Genomic DNA, 25,022 nt, shown 5'->3' with positions numbered 1-25,022 from the left:
AGGGGTGTCATTTGTAATGGTGCACGTCTATGGGCAACTGTAGTGGCTTGGCACGGTATGCATGTTTCAACGAGTGCCTCTACCTTTTTGTCAAGTCCGGGAAACCACACTTTCTCCCGAAGTAGCTGCTTCATTTTCACGACCCCTTGATGAGCTTCATGCGCCAGATCCAGTACCCTGCTCTGAAGTTTCTGAGGTATCACCAGGCGATTATCTCTTAAGAGCATATTTGAGTCTGATACTGATAGTGAATGTCTCGCGTTAAAGAAAACCTCCAGGTACCCAGCCTGATCAGGAGGGTGAAGGCGTGCCTCAGCGAGAAAACTGCTCCAGTTCTTGGACCGAACCGTCTCTATCACAAATTGAAGTTGGTGATCGGCATCCAGCGCTTGCTTAATTTCCTGTATGGTCATAGCTTTCGGTACCGAATGGGCGACGACAAAGTTGACATGCTCCTCCGCCAGAATCGTCGCGGGGATGTCGCCTGTGGTGGGCTGTGGTGCTGGGTGTCTCGAGAAATAGTCTGCGGGATTTCCAGCTCCCGCCTCGTATCTCAACTGGAGATGATAGTTCTGTAAGCGGAGCAACCAGCGTTCAAGACGCGGGGGAGGCTTTGACGAGGGCTTATTGAAAATTGGAACGAGTGGCTTGTGGTCAGTTATCACTGTGAATTGATGTCCAAAAAGGTATAAATGGAAATGAAGGCACCCCCACACAACTGCCAGGGCTTCTCTCTCAGTTTGTGAATATCGCTGCTCTGTATCCGTTAGTGTCTTGCTGGCATATGAGATTGTGGATATGTCGCCTGCGCTAGACACTTGTGTGAGAATTGCCCCTAGGCCTACTGGACTAGCATCCACCAGTAGCTGTGTGGGTTTTGACGGGTCAAAATAGGCCATGACAGTGTCGCTGGTTAGGTTGGTTTTCAATGCGTCAAAAGCTGCTTGCTGCTCAGTACCCCATGTCCATGGAGAGTCTTTCTTTGTGAGCTTTCGCAGAGGTTCAGAAACGGTGGCTAGGTCAGGTATAAATCGCCCACAGTATGTGACCAGTCCTAGGAAGCTGCGAACATCTGACACATTTTGCGGTGGGCTAGCCGATTTTATGGCAGCCACTTTCTGTGGGTCAGCTGAAACTCCTTGTTCAGAAAAGATGTATCCAAAAAAAGTTAATGATTTTTGGTTAAATTCACATTTCGACGGATTGACAGTGAGATTGCAGGCTTGGAGTCTTTGAAACACTTGTTCTAGGCGATTGTCATGTTCCTCTTGGGTTGTGCCATAAATGAGAATATCATCACTGACGTTGAGGACTCCTGCAATTCCAGACAGAACCTGGCTGACGATATTCTGAAAAATTTCTGCGGCCGATGAGATGCCAAAGTTCAATCTCTTAAATCTGCGCAGGCCCACATGCGTGCTAAAAGTTGTAATGTACCTGGAGTCTGGATGCAATTCAAGTTGATGATAGCCCGAGTTTAGGTCAATTTTTGAAAATACCTTCGCACCATTCAGGTCTGCGAGAATGTCATCAATAGTGGGCGTGATGTGCCTTTCTCTTTGGATCGCCCGATTGGCGTGGCGCATATCCACACATAGTCGGATTTTACCTGGCTGCTTCGGTTTAGGTGCAACAACGATTGGTGAAACCCAGGGGGTCGGGCCTTCAACGCGTTCGACGACATCGGACGCCTCCAGGTCTTGCAGTTCTTGCTCCACAAGCTTGCGGACATGGAATGGAATGCGCCTGTGGGGCTGAATAGAGGGCTGTACTGACGGATCTATATGCAATTTTATTTGAACATCCTTTAGCTTACCTAGGCCTTTAAAGAGATTTGGGTACTTCTGCATAATGTGGTGGGCCGAAGGACCTGTAATGCTGTTGACAAGGTTCACAAGGCCCAGAGATATTGCACTGGTACAGCTGAGAAGTGTGTCCGCAGAGCATTCTACCACATAAAAGGTGTCAGTGATGGACTTTCCTTCAGCTGCAACTTCTGACTGAAATTTTCCGCACAGGGGCAGTGCAGCTGCTGAGCCATAAGGAAAAATCTTTATATTAGTACTTTGTAGAGTAGGTTTGTTTAGGAGCTGGTTGTAGACAGTATGACTGATGACGTTGACTGATGCCCCCGTGTCTACCAGGGCTTCTATTGGATTGCCATTCACTAGGATTACTCGTTTTGGATTAGTAACTGCGTGCACAGTATTAGATCCCTCTTCCGTCACGGAGAATAAATAGGTGCTGTGGGACTCGTCATTAATCTGCAGCGTTTGGATCTTTGGTGGCCTAGGGTGTGCGGTGGTATGAGGAGATTGTGGCTTGAATCTACACACCTTTGCAAAATGATTTTGCTTTCCGCAATTATGACAAGTTCCTCCCTTTGCTGGGCAGACATTCTGGTGAGGATACGATCCACCGCAGTTGTAACATGTGGCTGCCTGCGTGCGAGGCACATTTGGTTTCTGTGTAAGCTTTGATATAGAAGATGTCGCGTCTGGCTCATGCTCGATGTTCTCTATCAGTTTAGCTTGTTTGTCTGCAGCATCATTTATACGCGCTGTATCTAGCAACTTCGCTAACGTCATGGTGGGGTCTCTGAGTGCTTGTCTCCTTAACTTGGAGGAAATACATCCTTGTACGATCTGCATTTGGATTTCTTTGTCTACTTCCGCAAATTCACAGTGTGCTGCAAGGTGTCGTAGCCGGACATGATACTCAGCCATGCTTTCTGTTGGCGACTGCTTTGACTGCATGAACTTAAAAATTTCAAATGCCGGATTTCTGTGAGGGGAGAAGTGCTTGCTTAAAGCAGCTTTGCTGAGCTCATAGTCCTTGTCCTCCCCTGTATTCGGCAGAGTAATGAATATATCGTAAACCTGCTCCCCTGCGTAGTGTAACAGCATGGCTTTTTTTCGGGTATCATCAGAGACATTCATGGCTTGCAGAAATATCTCGAATCGCTTTAGCCATTTATCCCAAGATACTGCCAGGTTTGCTTGGGACTGATGCACATCAAAAGCAGGAAATGCGGGTAGACAAGCCATAGTGAGTGCTGATAGCCTTGTAGACTGTTCGTGAGACTGAAATACCTGTGGCTGATGAATGAACGCTTCCTCGTCGCCAGTTGTAGTGTCGTGATGTCAGCGATAAAGAATTCAGAGACGTACGCTGATGTGCTGGTGCTTGGCTGCACAGGCCGTGCTTTTCTTTATTCCTTACTTCCTACTTCCTCTCTACGTCGCTCCCCCCGACTCCTCCTCTCCCCTACATCACTGTTACTAGGCAAAGAATGCAAACAAGGGCAACAGCCCACAAACAACAGGAGATGTGACAACATCACAATGCTCATATTCATTCTTTTGAGCTTTTTCCTGAGTGCATTTTCAAGTATATTTCTGGGGTGGACTCATCTTTAAAAAACAAGACAAAAAAAACCATTGTGGGCACATAAACTTAGAACACCACAAGGATTGAAAAATTGAAATTGGCTACCATAATTAACTTGCAGAATATTCTGTGCTCAGATTAATATAACCAAACTGATCTAATAGGCTCATAAAAAGCTACAATTCTTTAACATTAACATAATTATCTGAAATAATGATTTTTTTTTTTTTTTTTTACCAGAACAATACATTATTCTGCATCGCATTCTTTTTGATCTCATTTATGCCTCATTTCACTTCATGGGCCTCTTATTTTAGCAAACTTCTAGTTGATTTAATTAATTCTATGGAGACTTATTGCGAGTGTTTAAACCATTTAGAACACCCCCTATGTAAAGATTATCTTTTCTTAGGTAATTTTTCTTGGACTTGCTGGATTTTCAACTATCCAGGGTTTTCTTCACAGTCTTAAATATATTTATAAGTAATAAAAAAGCGAGTATAAAGACTACTCGGGGAATATGCTGTTCTATGAATACTAAACATAAAATTATTTAAAGTGACATTATGATCACAAAGATTATTCTTTGAATAATTAAAAGTAAAAATATTTCTACATTTTTTAACACTATCTCAACATAGAATATACTGGTACGTCCTACGTCATGTTCCCAGGGAGCTATATCCACTCCAAAAAGGTCAGGAGCTGGCTGTGTTATACTGTCAGCTCCTGCCTTTAACTGCAGCTGTTAACCACTTAAAGCTGCAATCAATCTCTGATTGATGGTGGGGCAATCTGTTTGTGTTGCCATGCTGAAGGGCCTGGACACCACCATGTTGGTAAACCTGTGACACAAGCACTTAAGCAGCTCCATTGACATATCTAAAAAAAAAAAAAGCTGAGTTTTGAAAAATGGTGAGTCAAACCACCCCCCCACCCCATTTTTTTTCTTACCATTTTCAATTCTTTTTACTACTTCAATGTTAATTAAAAAGCAAACTCTGATAAAGACAAACTATACAAGTCTGGCATCACTATATCCATACTATTAGGAAAAATTATATTGTCAAATCATTTTTACAGCACATTGAATCCATAAAAACAGTGTCATACAAAATTATAATGCATCCTGCAAAAAAATAAGCCATATGTAGACAGAAAAATAAAAATGCCTAGTTCTTAGAAGAGGTGGAGACAAAAAATAAAATGAAATCACAAAATTGTAAATCTGCCTAGACCGGACAGGGTTACTACTAGAGATGAATGGATCCCCTCATGCAACCCAGTTCCTCAGTTTAGGACAGTGCTCTCTGGCTGTGGACAGGAATTGTGTGAATTTCCTGATCTTTTGGGTTCCCCAACGCAATGGCTGGTTCTCTGGCCTGGCATGACGTTGTCCGTGAGGTGCACAGATGATGCCCCAGCCCTCGTAATCATAAGCAGAGCCTAGGATCAGAAATTCATGCAGCTTCTGTCCACAATCAGCAGGCACTGATGTGGCCAATTGGCCAGGATTGCGAGAAGAAAGGTCCTATACTTTTTGTATCAATTTCTCTCATATTTTAAAAGTGTCTTGCTTGTCAGTTAGTGCAAATTCTCATTGCTCACTTGTAGAACTTAAGAAAATTGGCCTGATGGACACACAGGTGCATGGCTTGATACAGTTAGGGTGCCAGGACCTTAGATAACAGTTCGTCAAATGCTCCTCTACACAAATGTAAGATCGGCTCAGCTCCAAGGAAACAAAGGGAATTAGGCGATTTACATAATGGATATTTCTCCCTCCAACCATCTAATTTACAATAGGTGGAAGGCAGGCACCACTAATATTAGTAGATTCATTCAACTTGAATCCAGTGTGTATGGAAATCCATACATATTGTACATTAACAACAGTGAAGACACCGTGAACCTATATTTTGTATGAAGTGTGCATTGGCTAACACGGTACAAAGATATACATCTTTCCTGTATGCTGCCTGATAATAAACCGACAAGGACTTAAAGAGACGGTGTACCCATTTTATCCTACCTCTCTGTGCCGCCACGTGAGTAAAATAAACAATAAATATAATAATGAGCCTGCTGAAAACGCTTCTTGAAATGACCGTAAGTGTGCTTGGCGAGTGTGAACATTGCAAGATTCCGAATTCTGATTTCACAAAAATTTCAAAATGAAGAAAAAAATGCCAAAACCAAAAACCTGATATAAACAAAAGCACGTTTTTTGATGATACATTACTGCTATAATGTTATATCGTGTAATATCTATGTTTAATATAAAGGATAATTAAGGCATTACTATTCACATCACAAGTGAGCCTCATTAATAATGATGCTACTGTATATAATTTGGATATACAGACCATAGTGTGATTAAACTTACAAGTAGCGATGGGCAAACGTGCTGGAAAAGGTGGATCGCCCCCTCCCAGGGCAGCGGGGTACTCGGTACCAGGCCCGTTGGTTTCAATGAGAGATGTCACGGTAGCTGTGACCCGGTCCGTGGCCCTGGGCGTCCATTGTAAAAGGGGAATAGAGTGGATGATGATGTTTAAAGTTTATAAGTGAATGATTCGTGACGCCACCTGTGGTGTTCGGTAATGAAGATGTTAAGCCGACGCTGCAGACAGATCCTCTGGGACAGATGGTGTGGTGCAGCAATGATGGTGTAGCCCTCCACAGGCAGGGCTGTAGTTTCAGGGCAGTGGAGATGAAGAGCTAGTGAGGAGAGCGAGCTGGTGCAGTGTTAAGCACAGGGAGGTAGCAGTGCTGAATGGGTTGGCGCAGGAATAAGCGGAAGACACCAGCGCATGTAGTTCCAAAGCTTTACTCACAGTCTGTTGTGCATACAGGTGCCCGCATCCGTGCCATGTCCTCCAGGTCAGGGGCTCAGCCAACCTCCAGGCAAGATGAAGTACTCCGTTCCAACACTCTGCCAACATATGTGCTTTTTCTGAACATCTCCCTTCTAGCACCTATTTGAAGTACTCACAGTACTGAGTTACACTGGAGTTCCTCCTTTCAGATGTTCTTAGAACTCTACTTGTACGGCAGACAGCTGTAGCCTGCTTCAGGGACTCCTTGCTACTAAGTCCCAGCTCACTCACATTGCTGTTGCGCCCCCAAGTCTTGTGTGGGAATAAAGTGGTGACAACTTCTATTCCTCCGGTGTCTGTCGCAGGACCATTAGTATCCATACAATCTCGGGGACCGGACCCCAGCCATGCGCTAAATTGAGGAAGGGCTCTGCTCTAACCCTAGTCCTTAGTTCTCTTCTTCTCCTTACGTTCCGTACAAATCTATCTTTCTTATGGAGAATTAGGCTTTCTTAATATCTCTTTCCTGTGCCAGCAGACCCAGGTCACTGAGGTCTGCTGCAGCACTTCCTTCAATCCATCCCACTCAGGGGATCTTCTCTCTGACTCCTAGTCAGACTGACTGACCTCGTCCTAATAATCTCCCGCTCTCTTGTGCAGACTCAGCTCCACCCACCTCCCAGCACTCTTTGTGTTCCAAGCAGGGAGCCACCAAAGGTGCTTTGCTACACTACTATCTTGTGTGGGATGCAGGTGTTGGAGTGTGGTCAGGTGTCTCCACCTTACCTGAATGGTGGGGTACCTCTGTGGCGACTGAACCCTCAGGGGCGCCACAATGGTGTTCTCCGAGCATGCTTGTGTCCTAACCGAGCGTCTTCGGCGTGCTCGAATAATATGTTTGAGTTCCCGCGGCTGCGTGTCCACATGAGGAAGGTAGTGGTCCGATGCCGAAACGTGTAGTGGTCTAATAAGAGGTTTGTTTACCAGTAATCCATTGCAGTGTGCTCCATAGTCACAGCGCACCCTAAATTGACCACATATATATTTTTTCCATAAAACATTGATATTCCCCTTGAGGGATTGTGGCTGGAGCAGCTTGGAGCTATAAAGTTCCTATCCAGGCAACAGGACCTGAAGTGACGTCACATCCTGAGAAGTGGCATCAACTGACTGGATCTTGGGCCCACATGACCAGACCAGGAAACACAGCACAGGCGCGATCCCAGTGCTGCAGAGCAGGAGTACATGGGGATGTCCCCTACCGGAGTTGTGCAGGGGTGCACAACCCTTCCAGGTGAGAGGCTAATACCCTCACCTTTCATTGTAACATCCCAATTAAGCCACCTGTTGCTTCTCATGCTTCACTCTTTCATGTTTATTGTCTTACAAACATGTTCGGTTTGCACATGAGCATACTCTGAGAACACCTTATCCCAGCACATTCGCTCATCACTACTTACAAGTTAAAAGTATGGGAAAATCGCATCTAAAATTTATATATAAATCAACATATTCTCTTTCGTTTCTATTAAGATGTCAATTCATTGTGTGATACACAAAGGACTGGCAGCCGCAATGTGTATATCTACAAAGGTTTTCAGAGGTGATTTATATCCTGTGTTTAGCAATGCAACCATGATAGTTTTGATTCATTGCTGGGTGCCAGCAAGGAGACAAGTTCTCCCTAGGTAATAGGGTACGCTGTAGTTTTTGTTGGTTAAGATAAAGACAGCAGTGAATTTAGGTCTTGCAATTAACTCTTTACGTTGAAGAATTACAGTATGTTTATTATTACATGTGATATATTGGTCAACCTCATATATAAAGTATAGTTTAGAGCGATAGATAGCCAAAAATATATTGTGAAGCAGCACAATGAAAAAATTCAGGAATAGGTGCAGGCCACAGGTTGCAGTCCCCCAACCTACGGTACATGAAGCAAAAAATGGTTTCTGGATAGCAAATTCCATGCAAAAAACCTTTATTGGTGGCAACAAGAGCACATGAACCTGTGTCTAGACAGACAGATGTAAGAAAAATACACTGTGCCAATGGAAAAGTGGACTTAAAGGGAAACTGTCACCGCGACGCCCATCAGACTGGACCGCCCCAAGTGACTATAATAAAACTTGTTTTTCTTCTCTTTCAGGTTAGATCGGGCATTTATCTTCAGCATTCTAGAATGCTGTAGATAAGCCCTGAAAGGCAGTGGCCGCAGCTCATAGCTGAAAAAGGAGGTGACAGGTTCCCTTTAAATATGCCCATGTGCCATATGTGCTAATGAAAGTCTATTTTTTCCATTGCACAATGTTGGGAATCCCTGCACCCAAAATCGCTATCTTTTGTTGCTTTTCCACTATTTATTATATAGGCAGATAGACAGATAGGGCTTGTTCACACACTGTGTTTTATTCGTCGAGTAAAAAATGCTGCTCTTTATAGTACCAGAAAAATAAATGAGATTTCAGAAATCTCGAACACGCTGCTGATTTTTTTCCTTAAAAACTAGAGAAAAACACTGAGGATACAGGAAGTAAAACTGAAGGGTAAGCTCAAAAATAAATATTTATGATGTATAATAGAAATTATTTTTTTCCTTGCAGATTTCAACTATCAAATCATTTATTTAAAATCTGTAGCATGTCAATTATTTTTAGTTTTTTCGGAGCATTTTTCACCCATTCAAATGAACGCAAGTAAAATCGCATAATAAAACAAGCAAAAATGCATAAAATTGCACGTATTTTATGCAGCCTTTTTCCTTCCAATCTCTTGCAAATGTGCACTTACCCATAGATAGATTTCAGGATCGAATACGACAAGTAACAAAATATACCTGAATAACATAAAATGTAAATAAGTGATACATACACATATAAGCTAACACACAAGACACTCGCTGTACTGTACTCAAACAAGAATCCCAGAGGTTGTTTTCTGTAAACTGACTTTTCCTTGAAAGAGTCCACTATACCCTAATTGCTTGTACTTGTGTTTATGAGTCGATTTGTACATTCCTATGGCTGAAGGAATACTAATCCCAACTCATCATATAAATATACCGTATGTATCCCGTGATGATGGCTTCCTTACTCGGAGGTGTTTTGTCTTTAAGTACGCATTGTAGGCTAATCCTGGCTTTTTTATTAAGAGTGTTTAGCATGGATATTCATGTCATCATAAAGAAGGATTATCAATAGGGACGTGACTGAGCGGTGCTCTCCTAGAAACTGTATGCATTTCACTGTTGATGCATTCTTCTTCATATTTTAAGAGTTTGCATTCTTTTTTGTGAATCAGTTTTTTTTCATTTTCATTCCTCAATTTAAAAACTGATTAAAATATTCTTAATTAAAAAAAAAACAACGTCTATAGTTACTTTAATTTCAGAATTGGTCTAATGTTAGGGTAATTTAGAAGGTTATGAAGGTTAATTAGCTTCTCTTTGAACTTGGTCTCTAAATATAAAAGGTCTCTTGTTTTCCTTGGACAAAAGCTGCTTATTCCACTGCTCTGGGACCTTGTGTATCTGTATCAGACCCTTCCTGGTTGAGCCTCAGAAAGGATTCGTGTTCACCTTTGACCATGACTTTACAGTTTCCATAAAGACGTAAAAAGTTAAGCAACTTGGTAAACATATTTCTTTACTTATCTTGGACTTAACATTTACTTTGACATAGACCGTTGACAAGTATACCGTAAATGGAAAAATGCTTAAAAGGGAACTTATGTCTGCAAAATGTTCTATTACTCCGTATGGACAACAGAGTGGCGTGACCCATTCAGAATGCTTCTCTTTTAGCCATTGTCTAGAGCGGCTAACAAAGAACTGATCTAGTTTTTGGAGACTTATTTTATACATGGTATTTCATCGTAAAAACAGCTCATCGTCAGGTGCCCAAAGTCGACAGTAGTAGAGATAAGTGGAACGCTTCGCTCAACTCCACAAGTCAGTGCTCTCTGGCCATGTAGAGGGCCTATGCAAAGTTCCAGAGCTTCTGGGTTCGGATACATCTCATCAACCTGGCACATGAAGCTGAGCTCCTTTCCACAGTCAGGCAGCAGTCAGACCTGGACCATGGACCAAAATTGCATTAAGCAATCCACTCATTTCTCGACAGTAGCTTTCGTACAATGGTATAACTTCCAAAGAAAGGTTGGCTGGAATGGTGAAAATCTTCCACTTTAGCCAAATGTTTATCTTGTGAATTAAAGTGGTTTTTTGGCCTTTGTTTATGTTCTATTTGTTTCCTGTCATGGATCAAACTCCTTGGAGATGCAAACTTGAGAATCCACACAGCGTGCAGAGTTCACGCTGTCAGGATTCTCCGGTACAGGCAGATGTGTGACTATGTATGTGATTTGTATACATGTGGTCACAAGCTGACTAGACAAGCGCAGCATCACTCAATGCAAGTTAATTGAGCAAGGCAAGTGAATTGAGCGAGGCAAGCCATGTCTAGTTGGAATGTGGCCGAAAGCATTTACAAGTCTCACATGACCTCCGACTCCTGGTACCAGTGAATTCTCACAGCGCGCTCGCTGTAAGGATTCAAAAATTTCCACTTACATAGAGTGACTGCAGGCTTGTACCCCAAGGCCACCAACCTCTTTAAAGTTCCCCCCAATTCTCCATAATTTACCATTCAAAAATTGGAAATAATCAGTAGTTTTATTTGCACAATTTCTTCAGAACGGTTTCAGGAGACATACATAATTAATATCCTATAGAATTAAAACCAATGTTGGAACATTTTCCTCGAGTTTAGACCTCCTTTAAACAATCACATCCTCTAATATGACTGAATTAGCCGACGGTTTTAGAAATATAGCTCTTGAGTACAGATTCGACATAATAAAGAAAATAGAGGAAATAAAATAGAAAATTTGTATTTCTTCATGGGAAAAATATTTTCTACAATCAATTTGTGAATATACAGTAGATGTGTACTGTAGAGCTGATAAAAGCATAAAAAGTCATAACAGACAAGCTGTTCCCAGTTAATAGTCTATTTCGACAGCACATACAATAATACATAAAGCTGCCCTAATAACACATAGGTAGCTTGGCGGAGCATAAATCCCCCTTAATTTCACATTATGGCAATAGCATTAGCTGTAATTCCCACTAGTCATGTTATAGAGCGTAGTAAAAGCTGTGGAGAGTCTTGAGAAATGGTTTGTTCACTGCCGAGTATAATAATACCTAACATGTCGAATGTAACACAAACACTTGCAGCATGAGACGTGAGAAAGGGCTCGAAGGTTCTTATCAAATTTCCTATTTATTTTTCCTGATCATTTTCTCAGTAAACGGCCTCGTTTTTCGGCATTTATCAGCATTATATATTTAAGTGCAGCTGGTAAAAACTAATGATTATATTTTCAGACTTGAACACAGACCTTGAAGGCTTATATCTATAATTATGTATTAATGAAGCTGTAAATCAACACTGATAAACATTAGTAAACAGCGTTTCAATGATTTATATGTAGTCTTATTTTAATTATGATTAAAGGGGCTGTCGGGGTTAATTAATATGGCTAATCTGTTTCAGAACAGAGACTGTAGAAGCTTAGCAAGGATGTCAAGACCACAATATATAGACTTGTATATGTGGGATTTTTTTTAACTTACGATTTTCATAAATGTTATCTAGGACTTATTTTTCCAATGGGGCTAAGGACTTATCATCAGGCAGTTGCTATCTACCTGCCTGCTCTGGCCTGCAATGATCCCTTACGGCTTAGTATTGTCATGGACCTCACCGGACGGCAATACTTTTGCTTCCTATGACCTCACATCAGCAAAGCAGTTCTCTACCGGTCAGCTCTGTCAATAGGGTGTCATGGCCAACATCATGCTGATTGACAGCTATCTCTTGCTGCATAACTTGGCTGTCAATCAGCAGTAGAGATGAGCGACTTTACCTTTTTTAGAGTCGAGTCGGGTTTCATGAAACCCGACTTTCTCAAAAGCCGAGCCGAACGAAATCGGCCGACTATCCGGAAAAGTCGAAGGTCCGACTGAAACACGAAACCCAATGCAAGTCAATGGGGAAGCAAAGTCGGCAGGGAGTGGAGGACAGTAAAAACACCTACATGCCGGACCGCTTTTTTTTTTAAAGTGCACAAAATCTCTCTCAATCTCTCTCTCTCTCCCCGGACGCTGCACGTGTCATCTCGTTGCCCACAGTGTACGTCCTTGCTCAGTGGCTGAAAAAAGTCACGCAGTGTATGTCCTTGCTCAGTGGCTGAAAAAAGTCACGTGCGAGCATTCTGGGAAATCCGACTTTGGCGCTCGTTTTGCCGACCGCATGGCCGACTTCACGCTGTGGTCGGATTTCGGTCGGCGAGACCCAACTTTGCCATAAGTCGGCAACTTATGAATCTGGCCAACCTGTTTCGCTCAACTCTAATCGGCAGTAACACCATGCCGAGAGAGCAGAACAGACAAGAAAGAACTGCTCTGTTAAATGAGGTCAAGGGAAGCAGAGCAGAACAAGCAGGTAGTTAGCAACTACTTACAAGTAAGTTCTTTGCCCTGTAGGAAATTTTTGTATTTATTTTTTTTTAACATGTGCCTCACAACAAGATGCCCGACTTCTAAACCATCTCCTCTACAAAAATGAACAAAAAAAAAATTGAGCAATGGAGCAGAACACTCCACATTTCAAAGCTAAATTACAGAGAAATCAAGTTGATAATGCATGGATGCCTTAGTGGCACTGCAGTAATTCAGACATTCATTCATATGACATGTTCACCCAACAATGAAGCTACCAGGATGACAATACTCCAGGTCTACAGGGAAGCAAATGAATGAGCAATTACCAACTATTAAATTTGATGATAATTTGCCTGGGTCATTTCCTATTCCACTTACAAAACCTACATATTAATAGTAAGCTCTCAGTGTAATTGCAGAGTGTCTGTAAGGATAATATTGTTCAGGGTGATTATTACGTTTGCACATACTTCCGCGCGTAATATCATTCATTTACGAGTCACCAGATATCGTTGAGTTATAACTCTCACCATGTGCTGCCATGATGTGTGCATTCATTGCACAAATATTTTGATGCAGGAAACAGAATGCTATATACTAGACATGGTCAACTGAATGCAATATACTAGACATGGTCAACTGAAAGCTATAGACTAAACATGGTCATCCGAATGCTATAGACTAGACATGGTCCACCTAATGCTAAAGACTTGACATGGTCAACTGAACACTACACCACTTCCAAATTATTGTACAAATTTGATTTAAGTATCATAAAGATGTCATTTTTTGTTTTTCAAATAAACTCATGGATGGTATTGTGTCTCAGGGTCCTTTGATCACTGAAATCAATCTCAAACACCAGGTGATCCCAATTAATAGAAAACTATTTAAGAAGGATGATGATGATCCACATTATTAAGCAGTAGTGATGAGTGCAAGTGCTCGTTACTCGAGTTTGCCGAATGTGCTACAGTATGCACAGAGTATCACAAGGGCTCGAGTGAAATGTTCAAGTCCCCCCACCTGCATGTTTTGTGGCTGTTAGACAGCCACAAAACATACGTGGATTGCCTGTGTTTGTCAAGCAATGGGAAATAAAAAGGTGGTCTCTGCTGCCAAAAAGCATCAAATAGTGCAATGCCTTGGACAAGGCATAAAAACATTCAATATTTCATGTATACTTAATGCACCACTCCAGCATTCTTTTTTTTCAGAGCTAGAGTAGCACTTTAAATTTAAGCCCCTTGCCCCCATTTTTATATTCCCCTTCTGTCAGCTTCAACTTTTATGGACGCTGCACCGGTCCTGTGGAGCAATCTTGTGTCTGTGATTTATGACTGTCTGGAAGTCAGAAGTTACGTCACAAGTAGAGTTGAGCGAATATCTTCGGTTGCCCGCTTATTCGGCAAGCTATAGTGCTTGTCGAATAAGCTACAGTGGGAACCGATCCAGGAAGCCGGGTTCCCGCTGTAGCTTATTCGGCATGCACTATAGCTTGCCAAATAAGCGGGGAACCGAAGATATTCGCTCAACTCTAGTCACAAGAGCTTGATGTAAGTCTATGAAAGCCAAAACGAGGCTCTCATAGAGATGCATTTAAAAGTAACCTCAGGATCCAGTGCACTCTATGAAACACTGGCGCTGCAGGCAGGCCACTTTTGTCCGGAGACCGACAGGTGCGACGCTGGAAAATGATGAAGGTCGCAGCAGGTAAGTATGAGACTTGGCAGGGGAATTACATTTAAAGCTCCACTCCAGTGGTGCAAGAAAAAAAAACAATGGAGTAGTGCTTTAAGCATGATCATTGTACTGTGAAGAGATTTGTGGCTGACACATGCAGATAAAGGCATAATGGGGAAGCTTTTTGCCAGACAAAAACATTGGATTAAGGCTATGCTCACATGTCCTGTAATCATCGTTTGGAACTGATCCAGCAGCAATCTGTTATCTTAGAAGGACAAAACAGTGGTCCAGACACACCTTTTTTGTCAGGGTAAAAAAAAATGATTGTAACTGGATCAGTTTTTATAACATTGAAGTCTATTGAAAACAGATCTGCTAAATAGCCATCCGTTTTTCTTCCATTTGAAACAGATCCGTTTTTTGCTTACTGGATTAATTTTAAACAGTTGACTACTGGTCATGTGACCTGTCAAGTAATCATTCATTTTAAACTGATCCAGTAAGCAAAAAACGGATCCGTTTCAAATGGAAGAAAAACGGATGGCTATTTAGCAGATCTGTTATAAAAACGGATCCACTTGCAATCAGTTTTTTAACCAGAGAAAAAAGTTGTGTCTGCACAACTTTTTTGTCCTGCCAAGATACCCAATTCCTGTTGGATCTTTTTCAAACAGATGATTACTGGACATGTGAACATAGCCTAAGAGGGCAACTGCTAAAATACCATTACAAAGCAGCAAACGGGTTTTTGAAGCTGTTGGTGCCTCTGGAGTCCCGCAAACCTCAAGGTTTAGGATCCTACAGAGGCTTACAGTTGTGCATAAACATACTATTATATTACAAACTATTATTTACTAGATGTAGTCATCCGAACACTATATACTAGATATGATCAACCAAACATTATATACTAGAGGTGGTCAATCAAACACTATATACTAGATGTGGTCAGCCGAACACCTCAATACTACAGTAGATGTGGTCAACCGAACACTAAATATTAGATGTCGTCAACCGAACACTATGTGGTAGATGTGGTCTACCAAACACTATGTACTACATGTGGTCAACCAAACACTATATACAGTTGTGACCAAAAGTATTGACACCCCTGCAATTCTGTCAGATAATACTCAGTTTCTTCCTGAAAATGATTGCAAACACAAATTCTTTGGTATTATTATCTTCATTTAATTTGTCTTAAATGAAAAAACACAAAAAGAATTGTCCTAAAGCCAAATTGGACATAATTCCACACCAAACATAAAAAAGAGGGTGGACAAAAGTATTGGCACTGTTCGAAAAATCATGTGATGCTTCTCTAATTTGTGTAATTAACAGCACCTGTAACTTACCTGTGGCACCTAACAGGTGTTGGCAATAACTAAATCACACTTGCAACCAGTTGACATGGATTAAAGTTGACTCAACCTCTGTCCTGTGTCCTTGTGTGTACCACATTGAGCATGGAGAAAAGAAAAGACCAAAGAACTGTCTGAGGACTTGAGAAACCAAATTGTGAGGAAGCATGAGCAATCTCAAGGCTACAAGTCCATCTCCAAAGACCTGAATGTTCCTGTGTCTACCGTGCGTAGTGTCATCAAGAAGTTTAAAGCAAAAAGCAAAACATTGATCATTTCACACAAAACTCCAAAAATGGGCCAGACAAAAGTATTGGCACCCTCAGCCTAATACTTGGTTGCACAACCTTTAGCCAAAATAACTGCGACCAACCACTTCCGGTAACCATCAATGAGTTTTCTTACAATGCTCTGCTGGAATTTTAGACCATTCTTCTTTGGCAAACTGCTCCAGTTCGCTGATATTTGAAGGGTGCCTTCTCCAAACTGCACTCTCCTCCTATTTTTCCACTGCAGAGGAGATTGCAGAGGAGATTGCCTTGCAGCAAATCTCTCCTGAGGCTAAGTCCTTCTGTCCTCTTACTGGGCATGCTCATGGGACGATCTCCCATTGGAGATCGGGAGTCATGTGCTCAGGTGCCGCTCCAGTTCTCATTGGTCCATCTCAGAGATCTGGAAACGTGCAGAAGGTCCCAGCTGCTATAAAAGGCACGCATGGCCATTCCGCCATGCGCTAGTATAGTCATACTTGCTGCTGTGTCTATAAGGACGGATGCATGATTCTGGTGACTGACTCATTTGAAACCCCTTCCTTCTGATATTACGCATGTGAATAGGGACTGACTTAGTTACAGCGCCAGCGCTCCTCTGCTTCAACTTGCACAGCTGCTAGCGTCCAACATTGTGCTTGCACCTTGCCTTTGTCGTTTGGCGGCAGTGTCCACGCCGCGCTGCAGTAGCAGCCTCCTTTGCATTTGCAGTTGCAACACCGTGCACACGGTAGGTCTAGACAGGCTACTCCTGTGACCGTATACCGTGTGTGCGTTTTTTACTGAGTACTGTGACTACAACAGGCTCAGTTATTTGTGTTTGTACTTTTGGCATCTCGGTGAGTTTAACTGAGATTGCTCTGCACACCTGGGTGGAGTTTAACCCTGTGTGCAATTCCGCCATATTGCTCCTGCCACCACTTAGCAGCGGTTATTTCACCTACTGCACGGTGGACCCCGAGCGGCGAACACACATTATTTATATTTTTATTTAGTGCGTTCCGCCGTTCCTAACATTGTGGTCAACCGAACACTATATGGTAGATGCGGTCATCTGAACACTATATAGTAGGTGTGGTCAACCGAACACTATATGGTAGATGTGGTCAACCGAATACTATATGGTAGATGTGGTCAACCGAACACTATATACTAGATGTGGTCAACCGAACACTTTATACTAGATGTGGTCAGCCCAACACTATAAAGTAGATGTGGTCAAACGAACACTATATACCAGAAGTGGTCAACCGAAAACTATATAGCCGTAGTCACACATGTACAGGGGTTTTTCAGGACTTGTTAATGACCTGATCCTTAGGATAGGTTATCAATATCAGATTTGAGGCGATTTGCTTTCCCAGCACCAGTCCTGGTAAACCCTGTTAAGTCCAAACACGCATAACCTTATAGGAAAACATACTATAAGAGCATTCTGTAAACTTCCTCAGAAAACTGATAACCAAGGATGAGACACTAGTCAGTTATCAACTGGGTCAATCATATTCCTACAGTCTAGAAGTTGTGTCATAATTCATTAATCCACCACATAGATATATCTAACATTTATGGTTGACATCAGATCGAGTAAATGTTAAGTTGGGGCATGTTTTTTTTTTTTTTTTTTTAAATAAACAGCACTATTTTTTGCACATTATATTGACTTAACAGTCAGTCACGTATTGTACAAATTGTCCTGTTGGGATGCTCCGAAGACTAGCAGATTAACAGAGAAATTTAGGGTACTCTTACAAGAAGACAGGTGTCAGACCCCCACCAATCTTATTACCTAATCTAAGGTCATCAATATTATGGGCCGAGACTGCCTATTTTAAAGGGAATCTTTCACATCAAGAAATGCTATTTACCTTGTGAAATGGGGGTGATCAGCAGGTAATTGAATAAACAAAACCTGGCACTCAACTTTATTTGCTGATTAGTAAAGATTTTATTGCGTAGTCAGTGGTACAAATAGCAGACGTTTCGGTCTAACTCGACCTTCATCAGTATACCGACTGCTAAAGTGGATAGGTCCTAGGGATGGGATTTATATGCTATTATTCCCCATGAGCCTGTTGAATTTCCTCCTGTACGTAGTGTCACTTAGAATAGACACCTTCCTGATGACTAGCGTACTGTGAGGCTAAGTATCCACCGCGATAGACCAGGTCAGCAGCACTTACTCCTCAACGGAGACTTACTAGCCTCACAGTACGCTAGTCATCAGGAAGGTGTCTATTCTAAGTGACACTACGTACAGGAGGAAATTCAACAGGCTCAAGGGGAATAATAGCATTTAAATCCCATCCCTAGGACCTATCCACTTTAGCAGTGGGTATACTGATGAAGGTCGAGTTAGACCGAAACGTCTGCTATTTGTACCACTGACTACGCAATAAAATCTTTACTAATCAGCAAATAAAGTTGAGTGCTAGGTTTTGTTTATTCACTTTATTGGCTTGGGACCCTACCTGTGCACCACACCAGTAGTGCCACGTTTCTTACCTGATCAGCAGGTAATTGGCATTTAAATAATGTCGGGCTGCCTTAGGCTATGTTCCCATAATGAGCTTTTTAGCGAGTTTTGTTGCAGATTTTCTGCACCCATTACGTAAAATAGGTTACTTGCATTCTTCTTCAAAAATACGCAGGGTCAAAAACTCATGTGGAAATGTAGCCTTACTGTAGCAGCATCTGTAGGGAGAAAATTGAATTTTAACCTCTACCCAGTCACTTGCTACCAGTCATCGAGGTGGTGCAGGGGGCTTTAAGAGTCACCTCGCACTACACAGTGAGTTCACTGTAATTATTGCCTGGCACTTTAACAAGCTGCTCAGCACACAAACACTGCACGCACACATTGCATACACACACACACTGCACAGCAGGCTGTCAATCAATGTTCTGGGGAGTGAATAAAAGCTGGATCAATGAATAGTGAGCTGTCACTAATCACCCCAGGGACCGTCCCAATGACTGTAAGCAAGTAGGTTTAGGCTATAACTCCATTTTCTCCTTGCAGCCGCTGCTCCACATGATATAAACCCATCTACCTGCAGGTTATCACTATATCTGCAGTAAATATTGTTTCTGCATGTGACAGGTTCCCATTAAATAGCAGTGCCAGTGACGCATTTCATTGCCCGTACTATAGGGATACTGAGCTTTGATCACCATAGGATGCTCTGCTTCGTTCTATAAGCAAAAATAAACTTGGCACTCAAATTGATGAAAGATGAGAAAATTTAATTTATTTTGCATCCAGACTAAAAAAAAAAGAAATAACTGAACGTTTTTGGTCCCACACTGGACCTTCATCAGAATATCTTACTGGTTCAGAATAAGACAGTGTGCTTCAAATAAGCTGTAAGGATGGTAAGAGGAAAATGCCTGAATGCTATTACAGGAGGCAAAATTCAATGAGTCTAAATTTAATGTAGCGCGTCCATATATGGAGACTACCATCGCTGGGGTAAAATACTGAATGCTACGTAGGGGATCAGAATTCAATTCAGCGCATCCTTTTCTGGTGATTACTGTCGCTGTGATAAAGCACTGGTTGCTGTATATGGAAGTCATATTATGGGCAGAGCGTCCATGTAAGGCGACTATCGTCGCTGCTGCAAAGTGCTGCGTTAAGTGGTCCCGGGAGAAGGTCCAGTGTGGGACCGAAAACGTTCAGTTATTTCTTTTCTTGTTTGGATGCAAAATAAATGAAATTTTCTCATCTTTCATCAATTTGAGTGCCAAGTTTATTTTTGCTTATATCACAGGTTGGATACCCTACTTGAGCACCATCCACAAGCTTTTTAGTTGAGTGCCTTGTTGTTTTCTACTTTCTGCTTCGTTCTGTAGTCATGGGACGTTCTAAGTATTCGGATCAAAACACAAATGTTAAAATGTAAATGTTTGGTGACCATCTGTGATCAGCCAATTAATAAAATTATTTTTTCGCTACAGTTACGATTATACGTGTAGAACCTCATCTGGTCTATGACTGTACACAACCTCTGCCTGCGATAGGACATTACAAGGTCATAAACACCAAGATACTTTGCTGAGAATTAGTTATAAGTGTACTTGAAATACCTGAAATATTTCTGCTAATAGTTTATGATGAAGAGTCAAATAAACCAGACGGTGCAGTTACCGGACAAACTACTATGACTCGTGCAGGTTCATGCATTTGTGTAATGTGTCATTTAGCAACAGCTTTTCTACAAGAGCAGAGGAATTAACCCATAAAACGTCTCCAACTGATCAAAAATGATAAAATATTAGTCAACGTACAATAACACATCCTTTCCGGCCCTCGCCCATTCTAGGAACCTACTAATACACATCTTAAGCCTTACTAGACTTAGGCCATAGCGGGCATCAGTGAATCCTATGACCATGCCAGCTAGAAAGCGTACCTTATATTTAACATATGGTAACACTATACATTATCAATCCTCGACAACTTCCTTTAATTTCACACCCACAATAACCTAAACAATAAGGAACATTGGACTTGAGGAATCTGAGCGTACATCTCAGTGAGGCAAACAATGAGGCGGCTTTAGCGATTCTTTAAAGATCTAGATTAGTTCCAGTTGGTCTCATATCTATTTCCTAATTATGAGAACCATCATAGAAAAGGGGTTTGTTATTGGAGTAACATGGGTTCTGTTCCACAGAGTTGTTTTAATGCAGATTTCATGGAGCTGAAAACTAATTGAAGAGCCCTTACGAACAGATTTCCATTGTTTGAAATAGACAATTCGTGTTGCCGTTCTTATGGCCATAGCCACAATTTGATTTGCTCTATTAAATAGGTAAAATCCAAATGTAGACCTAGCTTAGTAGCCTTGAATTTTTGCCAGGAAATCCTCTACAAAGAAATTATGTTCACAAACCCCCGATACGCGAAAATGGTGACGAGGACTTCATATACTGGTTGGTAACGAGCGTATTGGTGTCAAGTGCCACCCGAAAACCATCTCATTTTTATTTTTGTGAAGCAGAAAGTTGTCCTTTATGTAAGCCCTCCAATAATTAAAACAAGACATATTTCAGCCCCAAAATTCTATGGCCTATCAAACAATGGTACAATTGTAAAATATCAGACTACAACCATATTGAAATATTGCCACCATATGCTGTAAAATATATGTGCAAATATACAAAAAAAAGCCTTTATCAGTGTATATTTACCTGCAGTACACCATGCACAGCATGTTATTAATCTCCTTGTCTGACTTGTATCTCCTGAAGTCCTCCCATATATCCTTAATTGCGGTAATAGCCAGGATAATACATATTGGAATAATGGCTATAGCGGGTTGAAAAGCATTGACCACTGGTACAAAATTAAGTGCTGCCAGCAATACAAAGTACATATTGGCAAAGCGATGGAATTGTTCAAAAAGGTTCTTGGGAAGGAAAGAAAGGAATGTATACTTGGTGGTCTTAATTTTATTAGTCTGGTAAATACTGTTGGGATTCTCCTTCCAATTCGAACCTTCAAATAGCAGGTTTGATTTGATAAACCGTACGCCATCGTCCTTTTTCCGTCTTCCCCTGATAACTCTCTCCCAGATCTCGGTGGTGATCGAAGACATTGCTCTGCATGTAGTAGTAAACTTGGGAAGAAAAGTAGAACTTTTCTCAAAGTCTTCATAGACTGGGAAAGTAAGCAAAATCCCTGCTCGTCATATTGCCCTAGAATTGGTAATCCTGAGGTCCTTGGCTTATTTGTAATAGGAATTGTTACAGCAAAATCCCAAGTTGTCTGAGAAGGTCCTTCATGTGCGGTGAACTTCAGCAGACTCTTTCCTTTTCTCCTTCTTTCAAAGTACACCTGTTGATTGCAGACGTCACAGCAGCTACTTGTGTGTCACACTATAAACCAGTTATTCCTGGGGCAGGACAGCTACCTCTGGGTCCTACAGCCGGTTTCCTTTAATCTCAGTGATGAACTGCTCACCTGCCTGGCTTGCTAAGTAGTCACACAGCTCACTTACACTGAAGACAATGGGATGGCAGCGTGCCATGTGCTTGCATACAGTGACCACAATACGGAAGTCAATGAAATTTTTACTGGATGGGCAGGATTATTGGGAGAGTCTACATGTCACTCTGCACTTTGTACCAAGACAGTTTATTAATAGAAACTGAGATTTACAGAACAATCAGTCTCAAAAGAAGAAAAATAAACTAAAAATAAATATATATACACCATAATTTGCAAAATAAGTCTTGCCAAATTAGACAAGGTGATTTTCTGGATTTGTTTTCTCAATTTGACTCTCATAGTTGTGGTCTACCTATGATGTCAATTACAGGCCTCTCTCGTCTCTTTAAGTGGGAGAACTTGCACAACTGGTGGCTGACTAAATACTTTCTTTTCCCCATTGTATATTATTTATATTTATATTTATGGAAAGGGGTAAACTGTAAATGATAAACCACAGCATAACCTATAATCGCCTGGGTAAAAACAATATTCTGGAGCAGTTCTGTGCTGAAGAGAAGGTGTAGTGAAGGGATATGGAAACTGGAAGAACAAAAACCAGGAGACAGAAACCAAACCTATTCATATTATAATGAGGGTCTCACACCAACCCTTGTTTTCCTGCCCTTGTTTAAACCAACGGATAATTTATTCTTTTTAGTGCAAAATAGGACAAAAAACTAAGTCCATCAAACCTATTTTATCATTCTGATAGATATCTATTTTTCTTTTGACAGTATCGATCTGTATCTCTCGCACAGTCCACTCCCTATATCTGTCTATGTATCTACAATATATCTCTCTGCATTTCTCTCTATATCTATTGCTGTGTTTCTAGATCTCTTTGTATCTGTGTGTTTATGTCTGTCTCTTTACATCTCTGTATATCTAGCTATATTAATCTGTATATTTCTCTCTATATATTAATATATCTGTCTACTCATCCCATCAGACCGCATCTATTTATCATATATATTGTATTGTATCTATTGCAGCAGCAGACACAGACAGTGGAGGACCCCTGTGCAAGAAAAGTATATAGGCCCCCTCGCAGTCCAACAGTTTAGCATAAGGCCAGGTTCACATAGCGTCAATGCAGTCCGTTCAATGCATAGCACTGACGGGCTGCGTTAACGCTACTGTCTAATAATGATCGCGTTATGCGATCCCGCTAGCGTAGATGCTTCATCTGCGCTAGCAGTGATGGACCCTCGGACGCTGCAGGCCACGTCTGAAGGTCCCTCACAGAATGACGGCACATCGCTAACGCATGCCAATTATGACATGCGTTGGCGATACACTCGTCTATTGCATTCTATCGGTGTGTTTACGCATCCGTTACCTAGCGTTAATGACACTATGTAACGGATGCATTAAACGCTGCCCACAAACGCAATGTGAACCCAGCCTAATGCATTCCATTATGTGGGTGAGACAGAAGCTGTTGCAGCTTTGGAGGTAAGAGTGGGCTCCTTTCTCCATTTGGTTCTTGTGTGGCTATACAGGTGGCACCGGATTCATTGCAGGTTAAGGTTATCAATCTTATTATTATTAATTTATTTTTAGAGCATCATTGATCCATGGTGTAGAGATGAGGAGTTAAATACAAAATACAGATATAAATTACTGTGATCGAACAAACAAGGACAGACTGGTACAGAAAGGAGAGTGCCTTGCCCTTGTGGGCTTACAGTCTACATGGTAATGGGGAAGGAGACAGTAGGTTGGGGGGTTTCAGTAAGTCCAGTGGTAGTGAGGTGGGTAATAGCAGGCTGTAAGCTTTCTTGAGAAGATGCATGTTCACGTTCTGTCTGAAAGTTCCAAATGTGGTGGATAATTGGAAGGTCTCCTGGCCCAGCAAACACCCGAAGGCACAGCAACAGACCAGAGTCCGGAGCCACCACAAAGGAGTGACACCTGCAAAAGGCTCAAGCTGCCTGCCATACGGGCAAGTACTTCAGACCAATAAGGAACAGAGGACTGAGCATAGCTTTAGGCAGCAAGGACCTCAGAGGACAGTGCAGTAAGGAGGCCTCAAAACCCATCTGTCTTAGTGGATCCTAAGTTGCTCCAGGCTCCCCGGACCTCCATTGTCATTTGTAACTAGTGCCCAGGTCTGCACTACAAACCGTGAGAACACTGCACCCTGCTGTGTCCTCGGAGTAATTTACTGCGCCATCCACCCTGCACTACATCCATTATCACCATCTTTAATAATATAATTGCCCTGGGACTAAGCTCTACCTGTGGAGAGCTGTATCAACTCTGCTGCAGAGTACCACAGGTGGCGTCACAAATCATCTCTTATAAACTTTTTTTTCCCCTTTAAACATCATTTTTCATTGGACGCCCAGGGCTACAGACCGGGTCACTGCTGCCGTGACACCTCCCCATAAGAACCGGACTGGTACTGAGTATCCCCATGGCCCTGGCGGGCGCTTCAGGAGTATGAAGCGAAACTGTGGGTGGAACTATAGGACTCTTTATTGCTGGATTGTAGTGGGGACGAGGAAGCTCCTGGGATAGTATGCTGGGCTGTATTGAGGCAGAAGAGCTAAGTGAAGTGGAAAACCAGAGAGACTGAAGAAAAGGGAGGAAGAAATGTGTAATAATGTTCCATGCAATAACAGAAATGTTCATGAAGATGAATGCAACTATCTGCTGTGCATACAGTGGGTAAGGAAATTATTCAGACCCCTTTAACCCCTTAATGTCCAATGACGGACACAGTCCGTCATTAGACATATCCCCCGCTTTGATGAGGGCTCCGGCGCTGAGCCTGCATCAAAGCCGGGACATGTCAGCTGTTGTGAACAGCTGACATGTGCCCGCAATAGGCGCAAGCAGAATTGCCGTCCGCCCGCACCTATTAACTAGTTAAATCCTGCTGTCAAAGCTGACAGCGGGCATTTAAATAGCATTTCCGGCCGCCGGGCCGGAAATGACCTCATCGCCGACGCCCGTCATGTGATTGGGGGTCGGTGTCATGTTGCC

At 42.0% G+C, this 25,022-nt stretch overlaps 1 protein-coding gene across 3 annotated transcripts in view; it reads right to left on the bottom strand.

The window, feature by feature from the left end:
* ATP10B (ATPase phospholipid transporting 10B (putative)) overlaps positions 1-25,022 on the bottom strand; it is a 620,908-nt gene that overhangs the window by 87,372 nt on the left and 508,514 nt on the right. The window contains exon 1 of one of the 3 annotated variants that reach the window (XM_073581016.1): positions 21,230-22,038. The exons of the other annotated variants lie outside the window; for them this stretch is intronic. Coding sequence (XP_073437117.1) covers positions 21,230-21,636 — 407 coding nt within the window. The 5' untranslated portion in view covers positions 21,637-22,038. Of the gene's footprint in view, positions 1-21,229; positions 22,039-25,022 lie in introns of those variants that run through there. 3 annotated transcript variants of the gene reach the window in all.

The sequence above is a fragment of the Dendrobates tinctorius genome, unplaced genomic scaffold (assembly GCF_039654945.1).
Source record: "Dendrobates tinctorius isolate UK_male_01 unplaced genomic scaffold, ASM3965494v1 ptg000067l, whole genome shotgun sequence".
Classification (NCBI taxonomy): domain Eukaryota; kingdom Metazoa; phylum Chordata; class Amphibia; order Anura; family Dendrobatidae; genus Dendrobates; species Dendrobates tinctorius.
Note: the sequence above shows the minus strand (reverse complement) of the source record. Positions and strands in the feature narration are given on the sequence as shown.